This window comes from Lynx rufus, unplaced genomic scaffold (genome assembly GCF_022079265.1).
Source record: "Lynx rufus isolate CCGP_SWC_20201006 ecotype Redwood Valley unplaced genomic scaffold, mLynRuf1.p SCAF_2, whole genome shotgun sequence".
Taxonomy (NCBI): domain Eukaryota; kingdom Metazoa; phylum Chordata; class Mammalia; order Carnivora; family Felidae; genus Lynx; species Lynx rufus.
The window spans coordinates 55,094,298-55,121,083 of NW_025814834.1; the positions used below are offsets into that span (position 1 = coordinate 55,094,298).

At 36.4% G+C, this 26,786-nt stretch overlaps 1 protein-coding gene across 5 annotated transcripts in view; it reads left to right on the forward strand.

The window, feature by feature from the left end:
* The window catches only part of TTN (titin), a 273,279-nt gene that overhangs the window by 104,770 nt on the left and 141,723 nt on the right, over positions 1-26,786 (forward strand). For 2 of the 5 annotated variants that reach the window (XM_047083326.1, XM_047083327.1), the window contains 42 exons: positions 231-440; positions 670-747; positions 849-875; positions 1,339-1,398; positions 1,691-1,774; positions 3,467-3,535; positions 4,517-4,564; positions 5,458-5,862; positions 6,299-6,358; positions 6,768-6,845; positions 7,007-7,084; positions 7,686-7,772; positions 8,008-8,088; positions 9,056-9,139; positions 9,537-9,620; positions 11,624-11,707; positions 11,935-12,015; positions 12,160-12,240; positions 12,410-12,493; positions 12,742-12,843; positions 13,258-13,374; positions 15,428-15,508; positions 15,919-15,996; positions 16,212-16,295; positions 16,456-16,539; positions 16,829-16,912; positions 17,138-17,221; positions 17,953-18,033; positions 18,323-18,538; positions 19,843-19,920; positions 20,124-20,198; positions 20,403-20,495; positions 21,247-21,324; positions 21,513-21,671; positions 21,884-21,967; positions 22,140-22,217; positions 22,689-22,772; positions 23,019-23,102; positions 23,292-23,375; positions 23,583-23,885; positions 25,821-25,895; positions 26,672-26,746. The exons of the other annotated variants lie outside the window; for them this stretch is intronic. In XM_047083326.1, coding sequence (XP_046939282.1) covers positions 231-440; positions 670-747; positions 849-875; positions 1,339-1,398; positions 1,691-1,774; positions 3,467-3,535; positions 4,517-4,564; positions 5,458-5,862; positions 6,299-6,358; positions 6,768-6,845; positions 7,007-7,084; positions 7,686-7,772; positions 8,008-8,088; positions 9,056-9,139; positions 9,537-9,620; positions 11,624-11,707; positions 11,935-12,015; positions 12,160-12,240; positions 12,410-12,493; positions 12,742-12,843; positions 13,258-13,374; positions 15,428-15,508; positions 15,919-15,996; positions 16,212-16,295; positions 16,456-16,539; positions 16,829-16,912; positions 17,138-17,221; positions 17,953-18,033; positions 18,323-18,538; positions 19,843-19,920; positions 20,124-20,198; positions 20,403-20,495; positions 21,247-21,324; positions 21,513-21,671; positions 21,884-21,967; positions 22,140-22,217; positions 22,689-22,772; positions 23,019-23,102; positions 23,292-23,375; positions 23,583-23,885; positions 25,821-25,895; positions 26,672-26,746 — 4,224 coding nt within the window. The remainder of the gene's footprint in view (positions 1-230; positions 441-669; positions 748-848; positions 876-1,338; positions 1,399-1,690; positions 1,775-3,466; positions 3,536-4,516; positions 4,565-5,457; positions 5,863-6,298; positions 6,359-6,767; positions 6,846-7,006; positions 7,085-7,685; positions 7,773-8,007; positions 8,089-9,055; positions 9,140-9,536; positions 9,621-11,623; positions 11,708-11,934; positions 12,016-12,159; positions 12,241-12,409; positions 12,494-12,741; positions 12,844-13,257; positions 13,375-15,427; positions 15,509-15,918; positions 15,997-16,211; positions 16,296-16,455; positions 16,540-16,828; positions 16,913-17,137; positions 17,222-17,952; positions 18,034-18,322; positions 18,539-19,842; positions 19,921-20,123; positions 20,199-20,402; positions 20,496-21,246; positions 21,325-21,512; positions 21,672-21,883; positions 21,968-22,139; positions 22,218-22,688; positions 22,773-23,018; positions 23,103-23,291; positions 23,376-23,582; positions 23,886-25,820; positions 25,896-26,671; positions 26,747-26,786) is intronic. 5 annotated transcript variants of the gene reach the window in all.

The window sequence follows — 26,786 nt, forward strand, 5'->3', positions numbered from 1 at the left end:
TCAGGGATTTCTTTATACTTTCCTACACTGGTCTTGAAGGAATACACTTAAGTATTGGGATAATTTTTTGTTACTGATGCAGACAAGAGCTCTTTCTTTTTTGTTTTACATTTTCGGCCTTTGTTATATTCCAATTGGAGACAAAGATGGAGAGTTTAACTGTCTGAGGAGAAAGGAGACTACAAAAACTTCCTCCCTGTACAATCTAACTTTGACTCCTCTTTGTGCAGCTGAACCAATTCAGTTTACGAAACGCATACAGAACATTGTGGTGAGTGAGCATCAGTCTGCCACCTTCGAATGTGAAGTGTCCTTTGATGATGCCATTGTAACATGGTATAAAGGACCAACAGAACTGACTGAGAGCCAGAAATACAACTTCAGGAATGATGGTCGCTGCCATTATATGACCATCCACAATGTGACCCCAGATGATGAAGGTAATTCAGTTCACAGGGTCCTTGTGAATATATCATTTAAATCTTGTCCGTTTTATATACTTGTACCCAAATTTACACTTACACTCTGTAATTTTATATAGAGTACTTTTTAAGGAAAGAGAATTATATATAAATATACATAAATAAATTCAAATTAAATCCTGTATTTAAATAAAGAAGGGTAATTTACAAACACCAGAAAACAAAGTTTGATGATTCTTCTCCTTAGGTGTCTATTCGGTAATTGCTCGACTGGAACCAAGAGGTGAAGCCAGAAGCACAGCTGAACTGTACCTAACAACTAAAGGTCAGAAAACACCACATGAAAGTCACACTGCAATCTTTGAAACAAAGAAGCCTGCCCAGATGATTCTAAATACAAAAATGTCATTTTTTTTTCTTTTGCAGAAATCAAACTTGAGATGAAGCCTCCTGGTAAGTTAAAAAAAAAAAAAAGAAAGAAAAGAAAAGAAATCAACCCTTGTTCACCATATATTCAACATAATTTTGTAAATGATAGAAGCCAAACTGAAAAGTCTAAATATATCGTTTATTTTTTTAGTCCAATATTATTCAGTAAAATTATTTTCAGGAAATAAGATAAATGTTAGGCTTTGTGAGCTTGGGAAATTAGAGATAATAAGGTCTCATTTAGCTGGTATCTAGGATCATGCCAAAATTGTGTGGCCATAGAACAAAACCAGTTTTCACAGGGAATCAACCTGCCTATGTGGTTACTTACAAAAGAATTCTAATATCTCTCTATATTAGATTCTATATACAGGTGTCTGTAGATTAGATTCTGCTGTTGGAAATGCCTGACAAACACATCTTAGTTGTCTAATAAATATGTGTTGTTTCAATCCCTCGATGCTGATCATTAAATGTTCCTTTTCAGATATTCCTGACTCCAGGGTTCCAATCCCAACCATGCCTATCAGAGCAGTCCCTCCAGAAGGTAAGACCCAACACCACAACCCCTGGGCTTGCAGCAACAATTTTCTACCATTAGGAAATTAGCGATGCCAAACCACAGCAGAAAGCCAGAACACATCATATTCTTCACTGTATATTTAAAAATCAAAGCAGAAGAGTAGTAACAATTACAAATATATGCTATTTTTATTTTCTCTGGTTGATTAATTTATAGTATAACACCGTTGAGTACTGAAAGTAATGAATCAGACTTTTCATTATACTTCACACCAAATAAAAAACCAAACCATGATGATGGCATTTCTTTTCTTCAGAAATCCCTCCTACGGTTGTTCCTCCTATTCCTCTGTTGCTACCAACACCTGAAGAAAAGAAACCACCAGCAAAACGCATTGAAGGTATTTTATGTTATCTACCTAAATGTCAAAGTATATAATTAATTATTGCAGACCTGGAAAATGTTGTCAAATGCAACATGTTAGCCCTCTAGTGGTCAACAGGTTGAATTGCCTTTCAAAATGTAAATTATTTACTTTCAATACTTTAAATATGTTTAAGACAGACATATGATTAAAACTATGAAAATAACCATCAAACCAAATGCAATGCTTGATATTAAAATATTTTATCTTAATGGAATCACTTAAACATTAATGGCAAATTGATTTCATGTTTCTTATTATATATGTATATATATGTACAATATATTTTATATAGTAAATACGTGTATATATACACGTGTATTTATATATGTATATATACACGTGTATACGTGTGTGTATGTATATATGTATATATATATACACACATACATGTATATACACATACATGTATGTGTGTATCTATATCTATATCTATATCTATATCTATATCTATAAAATGGAATTAATTTCTAGTGAAGTTCCTGGGGATAACCCATACTAGTTTATGGTCATGTTGCAAATTATAGTTTGTATTTTTTTCTCAATTACAATGTTAACACCTTTTTAAAATTTGCTGTTTTGTTACAAAAATATGACTTAGAACATCTTTGATATATTTGATTTCTTTTTTCCTTAGCTAAGGAATGAGCTAACCGATAAAGAGCTCTTGAGTATGTCAGGGAATTTCCCTTTTCAAATACTTCAATAGACAAATTATGCTATTTGTCCCCCAAGCTATTCAACTAAATCAGTCAGCAGACTTCCTGGGACTTTCTAGAGTTCTGAAAGTTGAGAATTGCTGTCAGAATTCTCGCATCAGGAAAAAATTCTGCATGTCAAAACGAGATATTTCCATAGTCAGATTTTTGTGTAGCAGTTTCCAGGGTTTGGCATGCTAGTCCCCTAATATCTGCTACCATTGGTGTCAAGAGTCAATTGAGCTAGTTTTCAGCCAGCCTCAGGGAAACTGTAGTAGACAAACAAAAAATGAAAAACTTCCAGTTTTGTGACGAATACATCTCAATAACAAAAGCATTTTTATAACTTATATGAGTAGTTAAGTATATTTCATCTACTTCTGAGAGCAAAGAAGAACAAGAATTAAAAATCATAAATTAAATTTCCATTTACATGTGTTGTCAGGAATAATAATCATATCTTAATGAATGAGTCTTGGAATGATACTGTCAACATGGCTAAGTTTGACTACCCACTAAAATATGAGACCTTATTTTAAAAGTTAAAAACTGTGTTATTCATGAATATCAAAAGCTGTAATCAAGTTATGAGTAAGGGCCATGATCAAAGTATAATGTCAACAACAACAAAGAATACTTCTACGGTATCATAGATAGGACTTTTAATTTTACTAATTCACTTGTTCTTTCTGACAAATTTAAAGTGCTCTTATCTAAGTGAAACAAAGTGAAAATGTGGACCTTTTCTATTTATGGTATCACAGGTTCATGGGCTCAGTGTTTTGAAAACTTGAACTGTAGACAGGCATAAAATCACCCTACGTATTCTATCTCCATCCAAAAAACATTTTCTGCATTCTAGCACAAGACCTTTCTGAAACAAGGTATCTTGCAATAATGTTGCAAGATCTCATTACCATCAAAGCCTGGAAACATTTTACTTGTTTACCTCTGACATTCTTTTTTTTAGTGACCAAAAAAGCTGTGAAGAAAGATGCCAAAAAAGTTGTTGCAAAGCCCAAAGAAGAGGCACCTACAGGTATTATAATTAATTAATCAAAATTGAATGTTACTGCTTTTCTCCTGGTTAACAATTTTAAATGCCAAATAGTGGAGGCTGAGGAAGGTAAGAGTTTGAATTCACAAAATGGAACCTCTGCCTTCCCTCACTCACGCCCTCTTCTTGAACTCAGTCCTCACTTTCTTTTCGTCAACTTTCTACTTTCTCCTTTTTTTCTTCCCTGTCCACCTGTGCCTGTGTCTGTCCATGGCACACAGCGGTAGCACCAGAGCTCTTGTTATCTCTGGATGGCACCTCCAGCCCCATGGCTGCTCTGGAGTCAGTTGTACCAATAGAAGGCCAAGGACTGATGCTAATTTCAGTGGCTGTTCCAGCCCAACTCACAGCCCTTCCTGGCTCATCTTGCTGCCAGTCCCTGAAGAAAAATAAAACACTTTTTGAAGGAGGATCAATTCAATTACTTCCATTTGTACCAAATCCTGGAAGTGTTTTAGGAGGGAGACTAGATAACTAAATTGAAGCAAATAGTTTCACCTATTTAACCAAGATTAGAGTAAGGAAGTCCTCCTGAAGGAAGGAGAGTCCAGGAGCACAAGGCACCATTCCCAGAGATGTTTCCCTGAGTGGCCATTTGTGAAACATTATGGTGTAAAAGGAAGCTCAAAAAGTGTGGATATTTTCTCAACTTCATAGTTAACCACTGAAAAAATGAAACACGCCTTATTTTCTGGCATTAGACTTATTGAATAGTCTCTTCATGTTTCATGTTCATTGAAATTGTTTTAAATCGACCTAAACTAGAATCAGAGTTCAGCCTTTCCCCATTTTGTTAATATGGCATTGCCTAGAAATTCTGGTGGGTTAAATTTGGAAGTTATAAAGGCATTTAGTCTAGTAGTCACAGATAGTACAAATGACTAACAAAGCGCAGAGGATTGGTAAACATTAAATAATGCATAATCTAAAGATAAACGTATTTTCTATTCTTTTAAATCCCAGAGGTTGCCAAGAAGCCCCTGCCTCCTACTGCCTTAATTCCAGCAAAAGGTAAATGAAACGATATTGTTAAATATTTTTATTTACTCCTGAGATTTTCATCTCTGCTCTGGATTCTTTTTTTAAATATGAGGCTTCTAGTTGATCGTAAAGTTGTGGCATCTCCTCTGCCATATTCAAATTAGTACTAGAAATGACGATTTCCTATTGCTCCAGTCCCAGAAAGGGAATCAGAGGCAACGTTGATGCAGGCAGCCTCAGTGGAAACAGCAGTGGTGAGGGGTGGAAAGGGAGGCAGCATCCTTATTGTTTTAGTTGTAGTTAACACAAGTACTAAGGATCACGTAAACAATGTTAGCCTTCATTTTTTTTAAGCTGTTGTTATAAAAACAACTATTTGACTTGGTTACATAATTTTAAGTATCATCTTTACAAAACTGATAAGAGAGTCATATTCAACTATCAGAAGTGTAGCTTTAAAATTAGAAATGTTTCTGAAAGAATAATTAGAAACTTAAATAGAGGTTAACATTAAATATAAATTCCATTAAATGATCAAATGTTAAAATATCCTTGTGGGAAACCAGGGGCTTCGCAAACTGGAGGTCCTTTAGAACAATGGAGGGTGTGTCCATTTGATATTTACTGAATGCTGTTTTGTTCACACTGGAAAAATCCTCAAATTAAGAGTAGAGTGCATCTTGATACTCTTTATTGTGTTCCATAGTCAACAAAAATTTAAATGGATTCAACACACAGAAAATATGACAAATTATCGACATAACGCTGAGATCCAAACACTGATATTGTTTGACAACAGGCTTTGGTTTATGAAGTAATTGGATATGGATATAATTATGGATAATGGATATAATTAATATGCTAATATTGTCATTTGGTGTATCATTCATTCATTCATTCATTCATTCATTCATTCATTTTAGCTCCTGAAATTATCGATGTATCCTCCAAGGCGGAAGAAGTGAAGATAAAAACCATAACCAGAAAGAAAGAGGTTCAGAAAGAAAAAGAAGCTGTGTATGAGAAAAAGCGTGCCGTCTATGAGGAGAAGAGAGTTTTCATTGAATCTTTGGAAGAACCTTACGACGAACTAGAAGTGGAACCATACACGGAGCCATTTGAAGAACCTTATTATGAAGAACCAGATGAAGATTATGAGGAGACCAAGGTAGAAGCTAAAAGGGAGGTTCATGAGGAATGGGAAGAAGATTTCGAGGAAGGCCAGGAATACTATGAAAGGGAAGAAGGTTATGACGAAGGGGAGGAAGAGTGGGAAGAAACTTACCAAGAGAAAGAAGTAATTCAAGTGCAAAAGGAGGTTTATGAAGGTATGTATCAACTGGGCGCCTTTTGTTCTCTTTCTTCTCAGTTCCTCATATTTTCAATGTTGTTACCCTGATCTGTAATGGATATGAAATCAATGAAATGATCATTTAGGTTTTAAGGTTAGAAATTTTTAGAAACTTAATCTTTAAGTTTCTGTAATTATTTTCAGGCTTTGACATTATAAGCGGAAACATTCAGTCCTATTACTGAATTACGAGTGCTATTTTCTAATGCAGAAATTCAGGGTTTACTCCCACTACCTTGCTGCATCTCTGCTTGAGCCTGCTTCGAAATCCAGCTGCAAGAGATTGTGTTTCCAATAACGATCCCAAACACAATACTTTCCATGATTATATATTCTGATTTCCTTTGCAATTGATACAAACTACTAGGACTCACCTATTTAAGCATCCCTTCTTATTCCTGTTTTTGTTAAAGAATCCCGTGAGAGAAAAGTTCCAGCAAAAGTGCCTGAAAAGAAAGCACCGCCTCCAAAAGGTATGTAATTGGAATTATTTAAGTAGATCAGAGCATCAACATCATTATCATGGCTTGTTTGGCAAAGATGTATAAACCACCAGTTCAATCCAATAGGCACAACTTCTTCTCTAAGCTTTATTGTATCAACGAATTTTTTTCCTAAGAATATCTAATTTATTTAATGCAAAATTTAAAAAGATAATAAAAAGATTATTATGATAAATATTTTTAAAAATAACCAAAATATTTGAAGTACAGAACCTTGTACTTAAAGTTCAGAGTACCAAACTTGTTTCTTTCTTTAAAATTATATACATATTATATATGCATGTAAACATATATACATACATATATGGATACATAGGGAGAAAGAGAGAATTTTAATAGAAATTCTAAAAGTACTGCAATTTCTTTAAAATGCTTGCAGTTATAAAGAAGCCAGTAGTTGAAAAAATTGAAAAGACTTCTCGAAGAATGGAGGAGGAGAAAGTTCAAGTTACCAAAGGTATTATGATTTAAAACATTTCTAGTACCATGTACACACGTCGTCTGTTTACTGATGTATGTTCCCGTGTTAGTTATTTATATAATCATCTAAAGTATTTTTAAATTTTGTGCAAATCCATATTCTTCACAATACAAATATATCTGTACATATTTTTTAAGTACCCGAAGTTTCAAAGAAGATTGTTCCACAAAAACCTTCTCGGACTCCAGTGCAGGAAGAAGTAATTGAAGTGAAAGGTATACATCTTTGTCTTTCCAGCTACAAGTTTTAAACATTTTTATTTATGTCTATGGATATGTGTACATATATTACTAAACAATTCGCAAACCTGAAACTACCAACATAAAGACATGTTTATACAGTATATATTTTATGTCGAGTTGCACATAATGCATAACTTAAGGACATAATAACATTCCCTTTGTTTCTAATTTTGCTTTAAAATTACATAATTTTTTTTAATCTAAGGAAGGCTTTGTTTAATGAATAGTCTTCTAACTTTACTATGCAATGCATCCCATTGCATATAATATTCCCCATCCTCTTGTTCATGTGAAGAAACCGTAATGGATTTGGAAAAGCACCACATTATGTGTGAAGAAGTTGTGTCTATTTGATTCCCACTTAATAATGTTTGGTAAAGGCTGCATGGGTTGTTTGTCCTTATATATCAAAACATGATTTGTTTTCTTGTCAATACTGACTTTATTCTCAAGCTCTCATATTAACCCATTCATTCTGTATCTAAAGACTTACACAGAGTATGTAATCTATGTATTTGATCTGGTATCTTGTCTTAGAAAAACAAATACTAAATGTGAAATGCTCTCTTTGAAGTCCCAGCTGTGCATACAAAGAAGATGGTTATTTCAGAAGAAGAGATGTTCTTTGCTTCTCACACAGAGGAGGAAGTGTCAGTCACAGGTATAAGGCACATTTGAATTTGGGGGCTCAGATGGAAGGGCGTCAGATGAATTTTTATCCCTCTTCTTCTTACCTAACTTGTGATTCTATAGGCATCTCTGTCTCCTTGTAGCTCTCTGTCATCTTTTCATTGCACATTGTCTCTGTTTTAATTCGTATTTCAATATTCTTTGTAAATTATAATTACCACCCACAATATGGCACACCAGTAATTAAAATGTACATTTTTTTAAAGTCCCTGAGGTACAAAGGAAAACTGTTACTGAAGAGAAAATTCATGTTGCTGTTTCCAAAAAGACTGAGCCTCCACCTAAAGGTATTAGTGATTCCTTCTAAGTTTAAAATCTTTTAAAATTTCCATAGCAGATCCAAGCATCTGGACATGTTAATATTGCATAATGGATTTGGTCACATGGTCAGCAGACCTATGGCCACTGTGTACAATGGACATTACAGGGGGATGGGAGACCATAAGGAGCACACAAGAGAGAGGAATGAGCATAAATGGAAACTCTGTTCTCTGCTTCAGAGACCTTACAATCTAGCGACCAGCTTTTTGGAAATAGAGATTTGATGTCCTGGAGCCAGCTCATGCCAACTCCCCCAGAGCTGATGGTTAAGTTTCAGGGATGCTGAGACCCAGTGTGCAATACCTCCATGACTGAAAGTTAAACTATATGAACTTACAATTAAACAAATTATATTAAAAACCATGATCATAGTTAAAACTCTCTGCTTCCACTTTTACTGCACTTTATTATTATTATCTCTGTCTCTGAGGTTGTTTCCATCTATTGTGCCTACATAGTCGAACTACTGGATTGCGGTGGGCAACTGCACATCTCTTCCCAACTCCATGACAATGTCACCATGCTCAGTAGCCAGGGAGGGAGTGTTTACACCATCACAGAAATGGAAAATGGCAGCTGCTACAAATTAGGGCTCCCGTTCCCCCACACCCCCTCCCCAAATCGTTACATATTTAGGATACAAAAACTAAGATAATCTAATGCAATTATAATGCAGTCGCTTTGTACATGTGAAGTTTCTAAAACTGGCATCTGGGGCACCTTCTAGGAAAGTGGAGGCTCCTGCAGTCCAGTCGAGGGTGACTAACAGCCACATTTTCAGTTCTCTTCACACTCGTTTCTCACGTAGAAGTTTCTTGCATTCGTTTGTCATAAAAGAGAAATGTCTACACTTTATTTTAACACTACCTTGCAACCACATATACCTTGTTGTAAAAACACAAGATTTCTCAAAAATGGCACTCTTTTTTAAAGTCCCTGAGCCACCTAAGAAACCAGTCCCAGAAGAAGTGGTTGCTGTTCCCGTTCCTAAAAAGGTGGAGCCCCCACCAGCCAAAGGTAGAATAATATTTTGGGAAAAAAATTTCTCCATGTCTGTCTTTTTTTTTTTTTTTGTATCTTTTTCAATGGGATCTGTGTATTAACGAAACAGCATCTGTCAACCATTTGTAATGTATTTAGTTCTGTGTATGTTTATTTCATTAATTGTGGTAATGTATTATACAAGTATCAGTAACATTTAGACCATACTAACTGGGTCTTTGTTTCATGGAATGTATGTAGTGTCTCTATGGTACTGATTTATTTAGCATACATTTCTACCACAAGTAGAGCATGTTTAATTACTTCCTAAATTCTTACACTCTTACTGAGGATTTATGCTTTAGTATAATCTTAAATGTCTCAGAAGGAGACTCGAATTCTCAACATTGTTTCAACAATGGTATCTTTAAAGTTCCTGAAGTTCCCAAGAAACCTGTGCCAGAGGAGAAAAAGCCCGTTCCTGTACCCAAAAAGGAACCTGCTGCTCCCCCAAAAGGTACACCAGAACTGATCATGGGGCAACCCTTTGCCTCAAATGCCAGTCTTTTGTTTTATGTGGTCTTCAACCGCATGCTGTGCTTAGTATTTTGTGTCTTTTAGATGCCCCTCGTGTTTTTCATTTGTTTACCACCTTCCAGGGCTGTACTCTTGGCATGCATTATTTATGACACTGAACATCCCAAAGACATCACCAAAGTGTTCTTAAAAGAAGTAACTATGTCAAACTGCTGTCTTAAATTTTTAATATCTTTCCTGTCTCAGAGAAAGAAGAAATTTTGTGAAACTTGTATTCAGCAGGCGTGTTTGGAAGAAAAACTTTCACCCCTTATATATGGGATGTTTTTCTTAATACAAAACACTTCCATGAGTTATAATGAGAGACAAAGAGTAGCAACCTTCTGACGGTGTTTGGCAGAACTGAATATTAACTAGACAAAGATTGTACAATGCTGCTAGTAACTGTCACTCTTCTGAAAAGTCCATAGTGGTGAGTCTAGAATAGTGGGAAACATTGATTTTCGACATGTACTTTCACCGTGTTTCCCGACTTTAATTGAATGTCAGTATTTGCCATAAATGTTACGATTATCTATTACCTAGTCAGAGGCCTTTTGGTCTAGGTATGTTTGGATTCGATGTGCTAATCCTTTACTTTGCTTTTGAATTTGGTTTGTTTTGTGGGGGCAGGTGGTGGTATAAGACAGACTTTATGGATGCAGTGAAACTACAGACTGCACACATCTGGTCTGTTACAGAGAGATTCAGCAAGAATTCAGTAGCATCCAATTTAGGCTTACTGAAATCATCATGTTCCCATTTTGCCTGACTTCCATTGTCCAGTTTCTTCCTGAATCAAATCTGTTTCTCCTCTTTCTCAAACTCTTGACTGTTTCAGAATTCTGGGTCTTTTTTTTTTTAATCGAGTGATTTGTAAAATGATTTCTGATTATCTAATCATTAAAATATAATGAGTATATGAAGATAAAATATATTAAAAGATCATATTACTAAAACCAATACTCATACCAAAGCCACTTGATCACTTCTGAAGGAGACACAGAGACATGTCTCACCATTGAAATAAATACACATAGTAACATATATAGACATGCATAAACACCCATATATAGATAATATATACAGACAGAAATGTGTATCTGTATAATTACATCGAGATGTTACAAATGCAAGTAGAGAAGTGCAGGAGTTCACAAAAACTGCTATCCTGTTTGAAATGGAAACAATTATTGCTGGTAATGCATCCTGTTAAAATAAAATACATCTGCCGGTTAAAAATTCCACACCATCAACACTTAGATAAACTAAACTGTTGTTAACCTTTTTGGGTCAGAGATCCTTTTGAAAACAATGAAGCCTCTTAGAGAAAAGCATATATGCACATACCCACAAAATTTCACACACAGAGCTCCCCAAAGCCATTGACACATGGGTATCAGATGGAGAAGCCAATTTACTCTAGAATGAGTGTTTCCTGATTTTTCAACACACTACAGTTGCATCAAAAACAAACAAAATCAGAAGAGAAATGGGAAAAAAATGCTAACATATAGATACAATTATTCTAAATATGTCTCAGTCTAAGGTAGTCTTAGATAAATTAACTCCATTGTCATTATGGATTCCATTTCTCCATACAAAGCATAACGACACTTTGCTATATTCTATATCTACACACTATATTGTTTGTGTAGTCACTGGTTTGTTTTATCAAAAGCATACCGATATGTAAATAAGTTATGTACGTATCTTTTTGTGTATATAACTCACTTTTAATTGCTTGAATGCTTCTGTAACACTACTTGTGGCATTTATCACATCATGACCTTTGTAACTTTATAGTCTAATTTTCTGTGTTATTTTGCCAATACATCGAAACTCTATAACATTAATTAACTACTAAAGATTTGTGTATGTGCCTATGTCCATTCATAAAAGTGGTATATGTCTGAACTAACATTCTGTTTAAAAAACTTTAAGTCCCAGAGGTGCCAAAGAAACCGGTCCCTGAAGAAAAGATTCCTGTTCCTGTCGCAAAGAAAAAGGAAGTTCCACCAGCTAAAGGTACAGTGTCTTGCGTGGTAAAGGAGCCCTATTTTTATGTCTTGAGTATAAAACACTTTTGTGTTTCCTTATGTGTTGAGTTACTTTAATTCAAAATGAGTGTTTTATGGTGTGAGTAATAATTCAACAGAAGTGCCTGTCCACCTGCCTACTCTTTTACAAAATAGCTGTAAATTAGCTACTTGGGAAAATATAAATTCATTTCAAAAAATTCATGTCTTTTCAAGTTCCTGAAGTACAGAAGAGGGTTGTCACGGAAGAAAAAATAACCATTGTTACTCAAAGAGAAGAATCTCCACCACCAGCAGGTACTTAATTCCATCTTCATAAATAACCTTGTCTTTCCTTGAGGCTTCTTTAATAGCATGTCTTCTTTCATGGGCACGCCAATTCTGTGTTGCTCATTTATTTTGCCGTTCTGGGAATTTTAAAACCAAATACTATTCTTTAAGTGCCAGAAATACCAAAGAAGAAAGTTCCTGAAGAAAAAAGACCCGTTCCTCAAAAAGAGGAAGAAGTTCCACCACCAAAAGGTATCGCCTCTCTCTCTTTCCAAGAACCATCTTACATAATATTATGTGACAAGGCAAATGATAGTTTTGTTAGTTCTGTGATATTGAGTGCATTGTGGGTGTGTATCTGTGTTTGGGGTTGGCCTTCGGTGAGATGACTCTGAGGTTCTAAAAGTACATGTTTCTAAAGTGCCAGCTCTACGTAAGAAACCCGTCCCTGAAGAAAAAGTTCCTGTGCCAGTTCCTGTCGCTAAGAAAGCTCCTCCTCCCCGAGGTAGGATTTGACAAAAATCTTTCAGCTTGTGAATTCTTCCTTTGTTCCATCACGTGTCTTCCTGCGTGACCCTCTGTCTCTCTTCTGATTGAATTGTTATGTGTACATCCTTGTGATATGTTATGTAACTTGTTTTCCCATTGTGTTAGTGAGAACGGTATATTGTGTATTTATTACCCAAACTCCTAGGGAGAGAAAATTATTAAGATTCTTAAAATTTAAACTTCAACTTTAATGCTTTTTTAAAGCTGAAGTTTCTAAGAAAACTGTGGTAGAAGAAAAAAGATTTGCTGCCGAAGAAAAACTATCTGTTGCAGTTCCTCAAAGAGTGGAAGTCATGCGACATGAAGGTATATAATCAGAAGTGAGGGGGAAAATGGGTGTGTGTGTTTCCTCAATGTCCTTCTCTCCAGATGTGACTGTTTACCTTACAAGTTGTCCTTATCGGTGTCTACATGCCATAGCTTTCTGAGACTGAGTCTTTCGTGTCTGCATTGGTCCTCAATCATTCTAAGACAGTGAATGGGGTGCTGAAAATGTGATAATTGTCCAAAGTGGCCACACTTGGACATCATCTGAATATTCTTCTCAGTCTTGGGCTGTACTGTTCTCTTATCTTAAATCAGCTCTCACTTCCATGTAATGAGGGAAGCACTATGAAGCCACGCCCTCAGCAGAGAGAACCGTTATCTATCTGTAGGGAACATGTGGCTATTACCAGTATTTCAGGAGACTGAATTTAAATTAAATATTATCTTTTAAAATATCTGCAGAGGAGGAGTGGAGTTATTCAGCAGAAGAGGAAAGAGTGTCCGTTTCAGTTTATAGAGAAGAGGAAAGAGAGGAGGAGGAGGAGGAAGTGGAAGTTACAGAATATGAAGGTAAACAATGCCCTGATCCAGAGATGATCTGGAGTCTTGATGGGCTGTTTTCTTTCACAGATTGTTTCTCAGATTAATGAAAGTGACACAAATTCAGTGAGCATCTGTGGGCCTCATTAGATGTATCTGTTGATCAAAACACAAGATTCAGGAGCAGGACTTAGAGTAAACATCCAATGTATTTCTTGTCCATCCTTTCTTACTTGGCTATAGGTAAGGGGGAGAGAAAAGGCTTCATATTTATAGGTTACTCATGGTGCAGGTATCGCCATACACATGAATCCTTTCAGTAGACAGGAATCGATTTCAGCATGGTGGGCTAGCATAAACTTCACCTGGTAGTCTAATGTCTAAAACATGGGTAACATAAAGCAGTGTTGATAGCACAACTCACAGTTTTTAAATGAATAAGAAATTGTGTTATCATATTCCAGAAGTCAAGGCCATGTTTGATAGTGAAGCACTGAACACATAGGCTTTTCTTATATTTCATGTGTGGAGAAAACAATGATGTAATATCTTTGATTGAATTAACTATTCAGATGTCCCCATACCTATAATTCTAGTTCTCTATTGCTTCATAAGGATTGAACAATAAGCTTTATTTCAGTCCTTTTCAATGAGTAAGATACCATTAGGTTTACTGTTAAAGTGCAGCACCCTGGCTGAAGCTATATATCTGAAAGAACTTCCTTAAGAAAGTTCCGACATAGCTCTGCTTTAAAGAAAAATCAGTAAGCTCTGTAACAAATTGACCCTTTTTCTAATAAAAAGATAAATAGAATTCTATATGTAGATGCCCTTGAGAGTGCATTTCTGGCTAATAAATGTGCCCCACTTCTTCTCCACGTGGAAGAAAAGTCCATATAAAATTCCCAGGGGCAATCATAACAGAATGGCTTGGAGCAGAGCAAGACAGCACATGAGTCCCAAGAGGAAGCCCACCGGTTCTGTTGTGCTTCCTGGGAAAGGCCATGGTGTTGGGTGTAAGTCAGGAATCTAATAGATCAAAGAGGGCCCCATCCCTTTTAGACATGTTTGGGAAACCAAACATAACATGTGTATAAAGAAAGTTCTCGGGGCGCCTGGGTGGCTCAGTCGGTTAAGCAGCTGACTTCGGCTCAGGTCATGATCTTGCGGTCCGTGAGTTCGAGCCCCACGTCAGGCTCTGTGCTGACAGCTCAGAGCCTGAAGCCTGTTTCAGATTCTGTGTCTCCCTCTCTCTGACCCTCCCCCGTTCATGCTCTATCTCTGTCTCAAAAATAAATAAACGTTAAAAAAAATTAAAAAAAAAGAAAGTTCTCACTGCATGAATCTGATTTCAACTTTTGACAGTACACATTATAAATCTCTTTCTGTATATGGACTCTAGTTAAAAAGAGAGATGTTCTATGATGTTCTTAAGTTTTCATTAAGCCTGGAAGATTTAGGGAGAGGATGGGTAGTCTCTTAAGTTGGCTTTTAGTGTAAAGAGATGTGTCTATAACTAGATTCTATTCTATAATTAATACTATACACATAGATTCAAAAATCATATGAAGACACCTGTCTCTTCTACCATACCTGTCCCCACAAAGATGGAAAAAAATACACCACCCAGTTTCCAAGTCCTCAGTAGGTTTTTCATATGTAATACAGGCTTTTTTATAAACCCATTTATGATTCCTCAAGTGTATGTTTCTGCCCTGAAGCCTTCAAACCTGCGCTCTGTTATTTTTGAAACCTATCTTCAAATGCTTGTGTTCTTATTAATTTAGCCACTAGGATTGTTTTTTATGTCGTGTACTTGTCCTGTTCTTCCTGTGAATACAAGCATTATTATCTTTATGGTACACTTGAAAATTAAATTATTGAAACTTATTTTTCACATGCTTCATTGAGGCACATGCTTTGACTAAAATGCACTTCTTTGGGTATCTTAAATGGGAACAATCGGGGATCTGGCACGTGTTAAACTTTTTATTATTTTAATTGCTCTTTGAAGTAATAAATTACAGCTGAAGTTAAACTTGAAAAGCACTACAACTTTTCTTTAAAACTGATGTCTTTAAAGTGATGGAAGAGCCTGAGGAATATGTCGTGGAAGAAAAGATGCACATTATTTCTAAGAGAGTGGAGGCCGAACCTGCCGAAGGTATACCGACTCTTGTGTTAATTTGAGCCCCACGTGTGTTTGGCTTGTCCCATTCTTTATGTCCTCTTGTGGTTAGTTTATCACTTGTATTGCAAGTATTGATAGCCATCACGTGTAAGTAAAAAGATTCCATATATTTTTATTGAAAAGAAATCTGGGGGCACCTGGGTGGCTCAGTCACCTAAGCACCTGACTGTTGGTTTCAGCTCAGGTCATGATCTCATGGTTTGTGAGACTGAGCCGCACATTGGGCTCTGCACTGACAGCACAGAGCCTGCTCGGATTCTCTGTCTCCCTCTCTCTTTGCACCTCCCCATTTGTGTGCGCTCTCTCTCTTTCAAAAATAAATAAACAGTTAAAAAAAAAGAAAACTGGGCATTTCTACACGTGTATTTTGTAATCTTTTCAAGTGCTTGAGAAGCATGAGAAGAAGATTGTGCTGAAACCGAAAATTCCTGCTAAGGTAGAGGAGCCTCCACCAGCTGAAGGTATAGTTCTCTCTCAAAGCATATTATACCCTTTGCTTTAATAGCTATAAAGCCTCTGAGGACTGCCTGAATTTTGTCCTCACACGTGTATCAACATCTTTGCTGATTCAGTCATTAACGTTTGTGTGTACGTATGGTCTTTACAAAAAGCGAAGCCCCACATGTCACTTTATCTGTAATGCAAACTGACGTTCTTAAACCTCATCTTTCTAAAGTTCCTGAGGCACCTAAGAAAACTGTGCCAGAGAAGAAAATCCCTGCTGCAGTTCCTAAAAAGGAAAAGGTGCCACCAGCTAAAGGTATATTGGCTTTATTTTATTCTTTCTTGCACAATGTCTGTCTTTTTCATCGTAAATTGGTACGTTCTTCAGATTTGTATAACACTAACAAGAAAACGTGTGCCTGTGTTTAAGATTTTCCACGTTGTGTGCTTGACTGTGTTGCCTGATATCTTTTAAGTGCCAGAAGAGCCAAAGAAGCCAGTTCCAGAAAAAAGGGTTCCTCCAAAAGTGGTTAAGAAAGAAGAACCTCCCCCACCCAAAGGTAAATGAAATTCTCCAGCACAAAAACAAGAACCGTGTCTTGTCTTTTCATCCTCTCGCTGCTGACCTTGGCTCACACCTTGTGTGTGGGGGTTACTGGTGTATGTCGGAGGCAATGGTGTATTATTGCCTTATCTATGGGTGGAGTATTAACCTGTTGTGACGTTTATTGGTGTGTGTGTTGTGAATTGTCATAGTCTAAAATCACAGTACTTTCTGGCCAATACAAAAAAAAAAAATCCACTTTAAGTAAGTAATTTAACTCCCAAATCCTAAAATTATCTTTCAAGTGACTGAGAGGCACGTGGAAATTACTGAGGAAGAAAAAGTTCACGTTGCTGTGACTAAAAAAGAAGAGCCTCCAAGAGCAAGAGGTACATGAGACCTTTCAATACACAGAATATTGTATTTAATCTATTCTCTTTACCAAATGCACTGGGTATATGGGTGTTGTTCGTTGTTCTTGTTGCTCTAGTTGTTTTGTATGTTTGAAAGAATGCAAATGTCAAGTCTTTTATGTTTGAGTTACTATTCTCTGACTGCCTTTTGGAGGTTTGGATGAGGGAAACAAGTCTTTAAAGTGAAATCTGTCTTTAAAGTGCCCGCGGAGCCCAAGAGAGCTGTTCCAGAAGAAAAAATTCCAAAACTCAAACCTAAAAGAGAGGAGGAACCACCAGCAAAAGGTACACCAACTTTTTTCAAAACTCGAAAGAAGCATGTAGGTACTGAAGTTAACCTAGAGGAATTGGGATCTTTAGAGAAAATAATCTGAATACTTTATTATAAAGTAAGTCATATGCACACGCTATTTCCTGTCACTTCAAAACTCAACATTTCTGATACCAGAAAGTACTCTCTTCCTTCTTTTCCGCAAAAGTGCGAAGCTCCCCCAAACGTGTACTTTCCCTCAAAATGGACTCGTCTTCTAATATGTTATTGTCTGTATACTAAACTCATCTGCCGAAATGATTGTGTTGTGTGGCAGTCTTTGACAAAACTTCAAAATTTTTAAAGCCTGGATTTTCTACATGGTGCCAGTGGAGCTTATTGAGAACACTTTAGAATTCAGGCGAAGACACTACTTATGTGACTCAAGCTTCTGCCTAATGCTTGTTCGCTAGTCATTGTTTATGCTGGCTGGGTGTCTTTTTGCAGTCTCTTATAAACACTCCCTGACCTTCTTAAAGGCATTCAATATCTTTGAAACATTAAGCAAGTTAGGAAAAAGTATTCCTTTGTATCATAGACCATGTTTATTTCCCAGTCTATTGATTTTTTCTTGCCAAGTGAATGAGAAATAATGACGAGCATGGTGATGGTTGTCTTTGTCTGTGGATGGTTCATACACAGTAGCTCTTAACATGTACATATTCAAAATCCTGTAACTCACTTTTAATAATTACTCTTTTTAAAGTCACTGAAATCAGAAAAAGAGCTGTTAAAGAAGAAAAGGTATCCGTTGAAGTTCCAAAAAGAGAAGCTCCTCCCGTGAAAGGTATGTTGAGCTTTGACTAAATAAAAAACTATACAGCTTTTTGCCTGCTACTTCCTAATTTGACTCCCACCTTTACTGGCTTATGTTGACTTATGGCAGGACATCTAACATTTGTAATCATAGAGAGCAAAATGTACATTCTTTAATACCTTGAGGAAGAAAGGACAGTCAGGGTCTCCCATAACCAGTGCATGAATCCATCACATAAGAATGAAATCAAAGTGCATCGTCACTATCACTCTTAAATGGGCTTGAAGTAAAATGCTGCCTGTTGTCAATGTTATTCTAGAAGTAACTGTAACTGAAGAGAAAGAATGGTCTTACACTCAAGAAGAAGAAACCGTTTCGGTAGAACGGGAAGAGGAATATGAAGAATATGAGGAATATGATTATAAAGAATTTGAGGAGTATGAGCCAACAGAAGAATATGACCAATATGAAGAATATGAGGAACGTGAATTTGAGCATTATGAAGAGTATAAAGAGCGTGAAGAATATGTCACAGGTATGAGCAAAACTGCACACCTGACACCACATTAAATACTTTCAGATTCCGTTAGAACGGGATAGAAGTTTGGATGCCCAAAGACATTTGCAAAGAATTTTACTTCATTTGACAAATTCAGGACTTTTTGGTTCTTCGGTAACTTTTAGAAAAAAATCTCCATAAATCTTAAGGTTACTATTCAACTTTGGTTCTGAGACTAACCTATTTCCCCCTCATTTTTGCTTAGACACAAAATAGCAAATGTCCCTAAGTTTCTTTCTCAAAAAGGTTAAGAGTTTATCTGCAAGGGCCCATGACCATTGTAATACATGATCAGAAATTTCTGAATATCTTATTCTAAAATGTGTTATTATCGAGTACAATAGTCTTTTGAAAAATGTATTTTCCATGAGTCAAAAATATTTGTAAAAAAAAAATGTTTTCCATTTGATGTAAAACTCAAAAGATGGGTTCGCATCATCAAAACTTGACAAGTGAAATAAGTCATACAGAGAAAGACAGGTACCATATGTTTTCACTCTTATGTGGATCCTGAGAAACTTAAGACCATGGGGGAGGGGAAGGAAAAAAAAGTTAGGGAGGGAGCCAAACCATGAGAGACTCTTAAAAACTGAGAATAAACTGAGGGTTGATGGGGGGGGAGGGTGGAAGGGAGGGGAAAGTGGGTGATGGGCATTGAGGAGGGCATCTGTTGGGATAAGCACTGGGTGTTGTATGGAAACCAATTTGACAATAAATTTCATGTTAAAAAAAAACTTGACAAGACTGCTTCAGAAGTAAAGACAGAGGAGGCTAACACAAGCAGTTATGTTATATCTAATGAAGATCAAATTTGTTGAGTATAACTTCAGCTGCAATTTCTTTATTTTACTCAAAGAATTAAGTTCCTACTGGAATTTTGAAATGAATCAATATTATTATTTCATGTACCCAATCTCTGATACTTCATAGCTTAACTTTGAGAACATTCTATGTGGTTGTACAGATAGCATTAAAAGCCAACATTATTTAGAAAGAAGTCTTAACCATGATTTTTTTCTACCTGAAGTGAAATGAAAATGTTAATATGTAAGAGAAAGTTACAGTGACCTAAGAGCCAGGAGGAAAGGGCACTGTAAGCTTGTTTAGGGCTTTTAGGCCTTAATCTCCTTGAACCTGTGATTCTCATTCAGCTCTAGAGGCTATGGCTACACTGTAAATAAAAGATATATTACTTTAATTCTTTGAGTCCATTTAGGCAATAGCATGTTTTATTTATGTTCCAAAGTCTAACATTAAATACCCTGTGTGTACTTTTAAAGAACCCGAGAAGCCTCTCCCAGTAAAGCCTGTCCAAGAAGAACCGGTTCCCAAAAAGCCAAAGGCCCCACCAACTAAAGGTACAGTGAGAAAAATATTATCAGTTCTAAGAGACCCATGTTTCCTACATGTCTGTCATGCTATACACACTTGTTGAAGTGGCAACGTACAAATTGTGTGTGTGTATGGGGGGGCGGTATTATGTTGTACATTGTGTTTCTTTTTGTTCTTACTACTCTTGAGAAATCTGGTTTTTAAATCTGTTAATATTGATATTTTAAAGTGCCGAAGAAACCTGTCCCTGAAGAAAAAGTACCAGTGCCCATTCCCAAGAAACTCAAACCTCCACCACCCAAAGGTACTTTGCAGAGTGATAACTACGAGAAACATCTTTGTTACCTATGTTCTATAAATGTGTCTTACTACCTTGTCTGCTGTTTTTTGTTTTTACTGAATGTGTTGTGGTCCTGATTCTTACATTTCACAGTTTTTGTGTATTTTTTATTTATATGGTATTTGTGTGGTTGGTTTTAATGTTCTTCAATAATTAATGTCTTCAAAGTGCCTGAAGAACCAAAGAAACTTGTTGAGGAAAAAATACACATTTCAGTTACCAAACGTGAAAAAGAGCAGGTGGCTGAGCCAGCTGTTAAAGGTATAATGATTTCCTTCCAAAATTGTGATCTTTTATAATGTCTCTTTTAAAATTAAGGTAGCTATGTTTTGCTTCATTTTGTTTTTGTATGTCTTTTATCATCGGGATTTATTAGATAGAAAAATCTGTCAACATAGGATAAGTAGATAATGTTACCTATAAAACAAAAAGTTGTTTGCAAATGTATCCTTAGCCTATGATACAACAGCTGTGGCTACAATATATTTAAAATAGAATACTTGGATTTAAAATTGGTAACCATTTGACACATTTCTAACTTATCTAAATTGATATAATGATATAACAGTGTTGACCACGGTTTAATACCTGTTTATTCATTCTAAACTTATTTTAAAGGCTTAAAAACAAAAAATCTAACTCAGTGCCTAGTCTTTTTTTTTTTTTTTCTAAGTATGAAGTAACTTCTCTGCACTTTCAGAAAGCATACTTGCCCAGAGGCAAATTTAGCTTTTCAGTAAAGGATGTTTCCTACAAGCAGAGATACCTGAACACTAAACATAATTTCACATCTGGGTTCTGCTACTTCAAACTTACTTGAGTATTTTTGTCCGTTTTTATCCCAGTGAGGTTCAGAAGCATTTCCATGGAACATATAAAGCTTCTTATAGATGAACAGTTTTATATCTATCACATGAAAGACTTGTAAAATTATTCTGTCTGCTTAAAGTCTGACAAAGCAAGCATTGGCTAGGTAGCCTGTTTCTGACAATAAATCTCCTTAAATTTCAAGTGCCCTTGAAGCCCAAGAAAGTTGTCACAGAAGAAAAAGTACTTGTTGCTAAAAAAGAAGTAACAGCACCTGTTAGAGGTACCTAATATTCTTTTTAATGTGTTGTCTTCTTTGTTGTAAAAGTCATGTTCAGTTCTACGTGTGAAACTCTTCTCTGGGAAAGATAAAGCCTGATCTTTCTTCTGTTACAAATGGCTATGTTCCTATGTGTCTTAATTTCCTTGAGTAATTGGTAAATGTCAAACCTAAAGATAATATCTTTAAAGTGCCAGAAGTACCCAAAAGACGAGAACCAGAAGAGATTGCCTTTGAAGAGGAAGTTGTCACCCAAGTAGAGGAATATTATGAAGAGGAAGAAGAGTACCTTCATGAAGAAGAGGAACTCATAACTGAAGAAGAAGTGGTACCAGTGATACCGGTCAAAGGTAGATTATGTCTCTTGACAAAGGGATACACAGCAGCATCTCTAGAGTCTAGGTGTCTCATTTGGTCAGACTCTGGGGCTTATTAGCACCGATGACCAATTCTGCTTATTTTAGAAACAGACACTTATGCTGAAGTATGATTTCTGCAGTTACTTTTCACATTTTATATCTTATATGCAACATTCCCAAAATTCTTAATAATATCTTTAAAGAGCCCGAGATCCCCAAGAAACCTGTTCCAGAAGAGAAGAAACCTGTTCCTGTTCCCAAAAAGAAGGAAGCCCCACCAGCAAAAGGTATACCACCATTCATAACATGACCATAGAAAAGCCTTAATCTCCATATGAATATCTTCTGAGTTCACAACTTTGTGTGTGTTGCTCTCTGTTGTTAGAAATGTTAATTGTGCTTTATACAGATGTGTTGTTACTAGTAGTTAGAACTTACCAATAAACAATATCTTTAAAGTGCCTGAGATTCCTAAGAAGCCAGAGGAGAAGGTTCCTGTGCCCATTCCTAAAAAAGAGAAGCCTCCACCAGCTAAAGGTACATCTCTTTATAATCCATCAGTGGGATAATGTAATAATTTATTCACGTAGTATAACTTGATAAAACTTCTTTCCCCATGACAATATTAACAAGACAAGGGCCTCCCAACTGGTCATAAAAGCAGTTTACCATGTATTCATCTCTAAATTTTGCCATCAAAGCATGCTGGTGCTAAATGCTTGGCTCTTTGTCTTTAGTGGAAAGTTCTTACTGTAAGGTAAATTCTTACAATACCAAAATGGACAAGATCACCCTTTACCAGGCATTGTGTGTTGTCTTTATCACCAGTCTGTGTTTTCTCAGTGTTCTCTATTTAAATTTTGTGCCTCTCCTTGCCTTTATTTTGTGGCTGTTATTATTTTCATTCTTAAAGTAAAATTATATGATGCTTCAGTTAAGTCCTAAAATTGTTGGGTCCTTATCGACGGGTGAAGAATTTGACACTAATCCTACTTGATATCTTTAAAGTTCCTGAAGTACCCAAGAAACCTGTACCAGAGGAGAAAGTACCAGTACCGGCTCCTAAAAAGGTGGAAGCTCCACCTGCCAAAGGTACATGAACTTGCGAAATGTTTTTATTTCACATTTGCATATAAGGAAAAATTAACCAGTTCAATTCTATGCTCTTTGGGGATGCAACTGTTTAATATTCCTTCATGGAAAAGAAAAAATTTTATTTTAAAGATAAAATGCTTCTTGAAATGCCTTGGTTATAATTTTATTAATCTTTTTTGAGACTATGCTTAAACTCAAAATTTTATGTCATGTAACATTGTTCTCTAAATAATTTCTTTAAAGTGCCAGAAGTGCCCAAGAAGCCTGTGCCTGAGAAGAAGGTGCCAGTTCCTGTACCTAAGAAAGTAGAGGCTCCACCCGCAAAAGGTACATCACTTCATCATTTAAGTGTGGGTTTCAGTTATGTATATTCACATACACCTTCCCCCATAACATTGCATGTTTTAAAACCTTGTTGATTAGAAATGTAAAAGTCAGGTATTTGTGATTATTTTCATATCCGTTGCTCCAAAACATAAAAGAACACATTCTTAAAGACAAATAATATTTTTAAAGTGCCAGAGGTGCCCAAGAAGCTCATCCCAGAAGAAAAGAAACCAACACCTGTTCCGAAAAAAGTGGAAGCTCCACCACCCAAAGGTACATTAGTTTCTTACAGAAACAGGGCAAAAAGGAAAACTAATTGGTATTATACTGCCTCACTAATTACAATTAATGCTTAATGACATTGAATTTGAGACAATCGATGCTCTATGATAACAGAATATTTGCTTTTCATGTTATCCCATTGTTATGAATAGTGTACATAAAAGTGACACTTGTACGATTGAATAAATATCTTTAAAGTGATATCCAAGAAACGCGAGCCAGTTCCAGTTCCTGTAGCTCTACCTCGGGAAGAAGAAGTCCCATTCGAAGAAGAAATTGCTCCTGAAGAGGAAGTTCTACCTGAGGAAGAGGAAGTTCTACCTGAGGAAGAGGAGTTTCTACCTGAGGAAGAAGAAGTCGCTCCTGAAGAAGAAGAAATTGCTCCTGAAGAAGAAGAAGTTCCTCCTGAGGAGGAAGAATTCATACCTGAGGAAGAAGTTGTACCTGAAGAAGAGGAAGTTCTTCCAGAAATTAAACCTAAGGTGCCAGTACCTGCACGAGGTATAGCAACTCTCCTTGGAGTCATCAAGGCCTCTTTTGTGTTGCATTCTGCCTTTCCATCTTTCGTATTCATCTCCAGTCTTATCTATACTACTTCATTCTTTATGTTGTCTACCATCTGAATCTTAGAAAGCGTTCCAGACATGTGTGCCTTTATTGTTGTGTCTGTCATGTGTGTCTATCGTAAATGATCTGAATGTCTTTTCGGATTTCATGACATGCAATGTTATTTAGTCGTTTGTGGTCTTATTCTCATTTGTCTTTTTGTTATATATATAATACTGTGCCTGTGGTTTTTAATGTCTTAAAATGAATGTTTTTAAGTGCCTGAAGTGCCAAAGAAACCTGTACCAGAGAAGAAAGTCCCTGTTCCTGCTCCTAAAAAAGTGGAACCTCCACCACCCAAAGGTATACTTCCCCTAAGTGAATGCACATTCTTCATCCATAAACATTTTCATCCAGAAAAATTGTGGTGGAATTGGGTTTAGGAAAAATTATATTTATAGAATAGAGTGGCACATTTTTATTTCTAAAAATGTTCAGGAACACTGATATCCACTTTTCACTGGATGCAAAACAGTATTCAAGAACAAAGTTAAAAGAAACTATTGTCCCAGTGCTGCCACAGAAGTTCTACCCAGTTGCCTATAATTTTATTAAACATCATAATTTTCTTTCTTTTTAATTTTTTAATGTTTATTTTTGAGAGAGAGAGAGAGAGAGAGAGAGAGAGAATGAGAATGAACAGGGGAGGGGAGAGCGAGAGGGAGACACGGAATCTGAAGCAGGCTCCAGACTCTGAGCTCACACCACAGAGCCCTGCGCGGGGCTCAAACTCACGAGCCGTGAGATCATGACCTGGGCCAAAGTCGGGCGCCTAACTGACTGAGCCACCCAGGCGCCCCAAACATCATAATTTTCATATAGATATTCTGCCAAGCTAAATATGATGAATACATTTTCCTAAGTTTCATCCTTCAGCCATTTATATGAAGTGCCTTTGTAACACCAGGATGAAGATAAAAAAGGATTGAAGTATTTCTCAAAATACTATGGAATAGCTTATGTCTTGTGTTACATATATATAAATGGTAGCCCAGCAGGTTTTGACTTTAGCCTTGGGTTTGTTCCTTGCTGTATTATTCTGAGCAAGCCTTTTAACCAATCTGAGCCTCGGGTATCTCTCCTTTAAAATGGGGAGACTGGTATCAGTTCTAGCGGGCTCAGATATTATTGTGAGGATAAAATAAAGTAAGGTATGTGAAAGTGCTCTATCACTGAATGAATTATCCAGGTCAGACCATAGTACAGGACAAAGTCCATATAGTTATACCTTAAAGCTCAGTATTTTCTGCAAAAGGTCATGGCATCACTACTTAAAATAAGCATAACCTCTCCACCAGGTTAAATATCATATGAGCAGTGAAATGGTAAAGCTGGTCCTTTATCAAAATTTTTTAATGTTTTAATTTATTTTTTAGAGAGAGAGAGTGCGAGTGGGGTAGGGGCAGATATAGAGAGGGAGACACAGAATCTGAAGCAGGCTCAGGGCTCCGACCTGTCAGCATAGAGCCCGATGCGGGGCTCGAACTCACAAACGGCAAGATCATGACCTGAGCTGAAGTCCGATGCTTAACCGACTGAGCCACCCAGATACCCCATGCTGGTCCTTTATTAGATTTCAAGAATTCAGAAATACTTTATAGATAATGATTCAATAAATTACTAGCGAAATTTAGATGGATGAAATGACAGCATCTGTCCTCTGATATTCAAATAGGTTGCTGATCCCTTGCTTAACATTGGGCTCCTGATCTACCCTATATCTCTACCCCGAGCAACTGTTGTATGTGTTCTTTCTGTGTGTGGACTTCTTGTGTTCTCTCTTTTTTGTCCCTCACAATAAATTCTTATCATGAAATGATGTCTTTAAAGTGCCTGAGGTTAAGAAGAAAGTGCCAGAGAAGAAAATGATCATTCCTAAGAAAAAGGAGGCTCCCCCCGCCACAGGTACTGCTACTCCCAAGCAAATTAGACACTGCCACTTCTTTCTATCCGTAAAAGTCCCAGTGTTCTGTTTCAATATCTGTTACTATAAGTTGTATTATTGCTGTGTCTGGTGTCTCTGTGTTTGTGTATCTTAAATTATAAAATCAAATGATATCTTTAAAGTGCCTGTGGTGCCTAAGAAACCTGAACCAGAAAAGAAGGTGCCTCCTCCTGGTCTTAAGAAAGCAGTGGCTCCTCCTGCCAAAGGTACATCTCCCCAAAACAGGAATGTGTTTGTTGTAATGATGTTGAACTGTGATGCTGTCCACACAGGATGTTCAACATAAACGTTTGCTTTGTGTGGTGTGTCATTTGCATTCCCCATTTATGACTCTGTTGCAACCATGTTTGTGCTATGTCATTCCCCCCCCCCGCTTTGTGTTTGTGTATTTTATGTTGATTCTCTACATATGTTACTTCTCAAAAATAAAAACACTATCTTTAAAGGGCCCGAAGTAACTAAGAAGCCAGTCCATGAAGTACCTGTTGCTCTTTCTAAAAGAGTAGAGGCTCCAGCAATAAACAGTAGAATATCTCTTTAATGGGCTCTTAGTCTTAAATCACAAACCTCTTTATTTTTGTTTCAATAGCTGATTATGTGAAATCTCAATGTTTCATCTTGTGCATGTGTATTTTGATATTTACTACCTTGTGTTGAAAAATGGGAAACTTGGTCTTTATGCACTCTTCTTTGGTTCTTGCATTCTAAATTCCTAAAACAATCAATATCTTTTAAGTTCCTGATGTACCTAAGAAAGTGGAAGAAAGACAAATCATTCTCCTTGAAGAAGAGGAAGTTCCACCGATTGAAGGTAGATGACTTTCTAAGAAAATAGATATTCCAAGTCATCA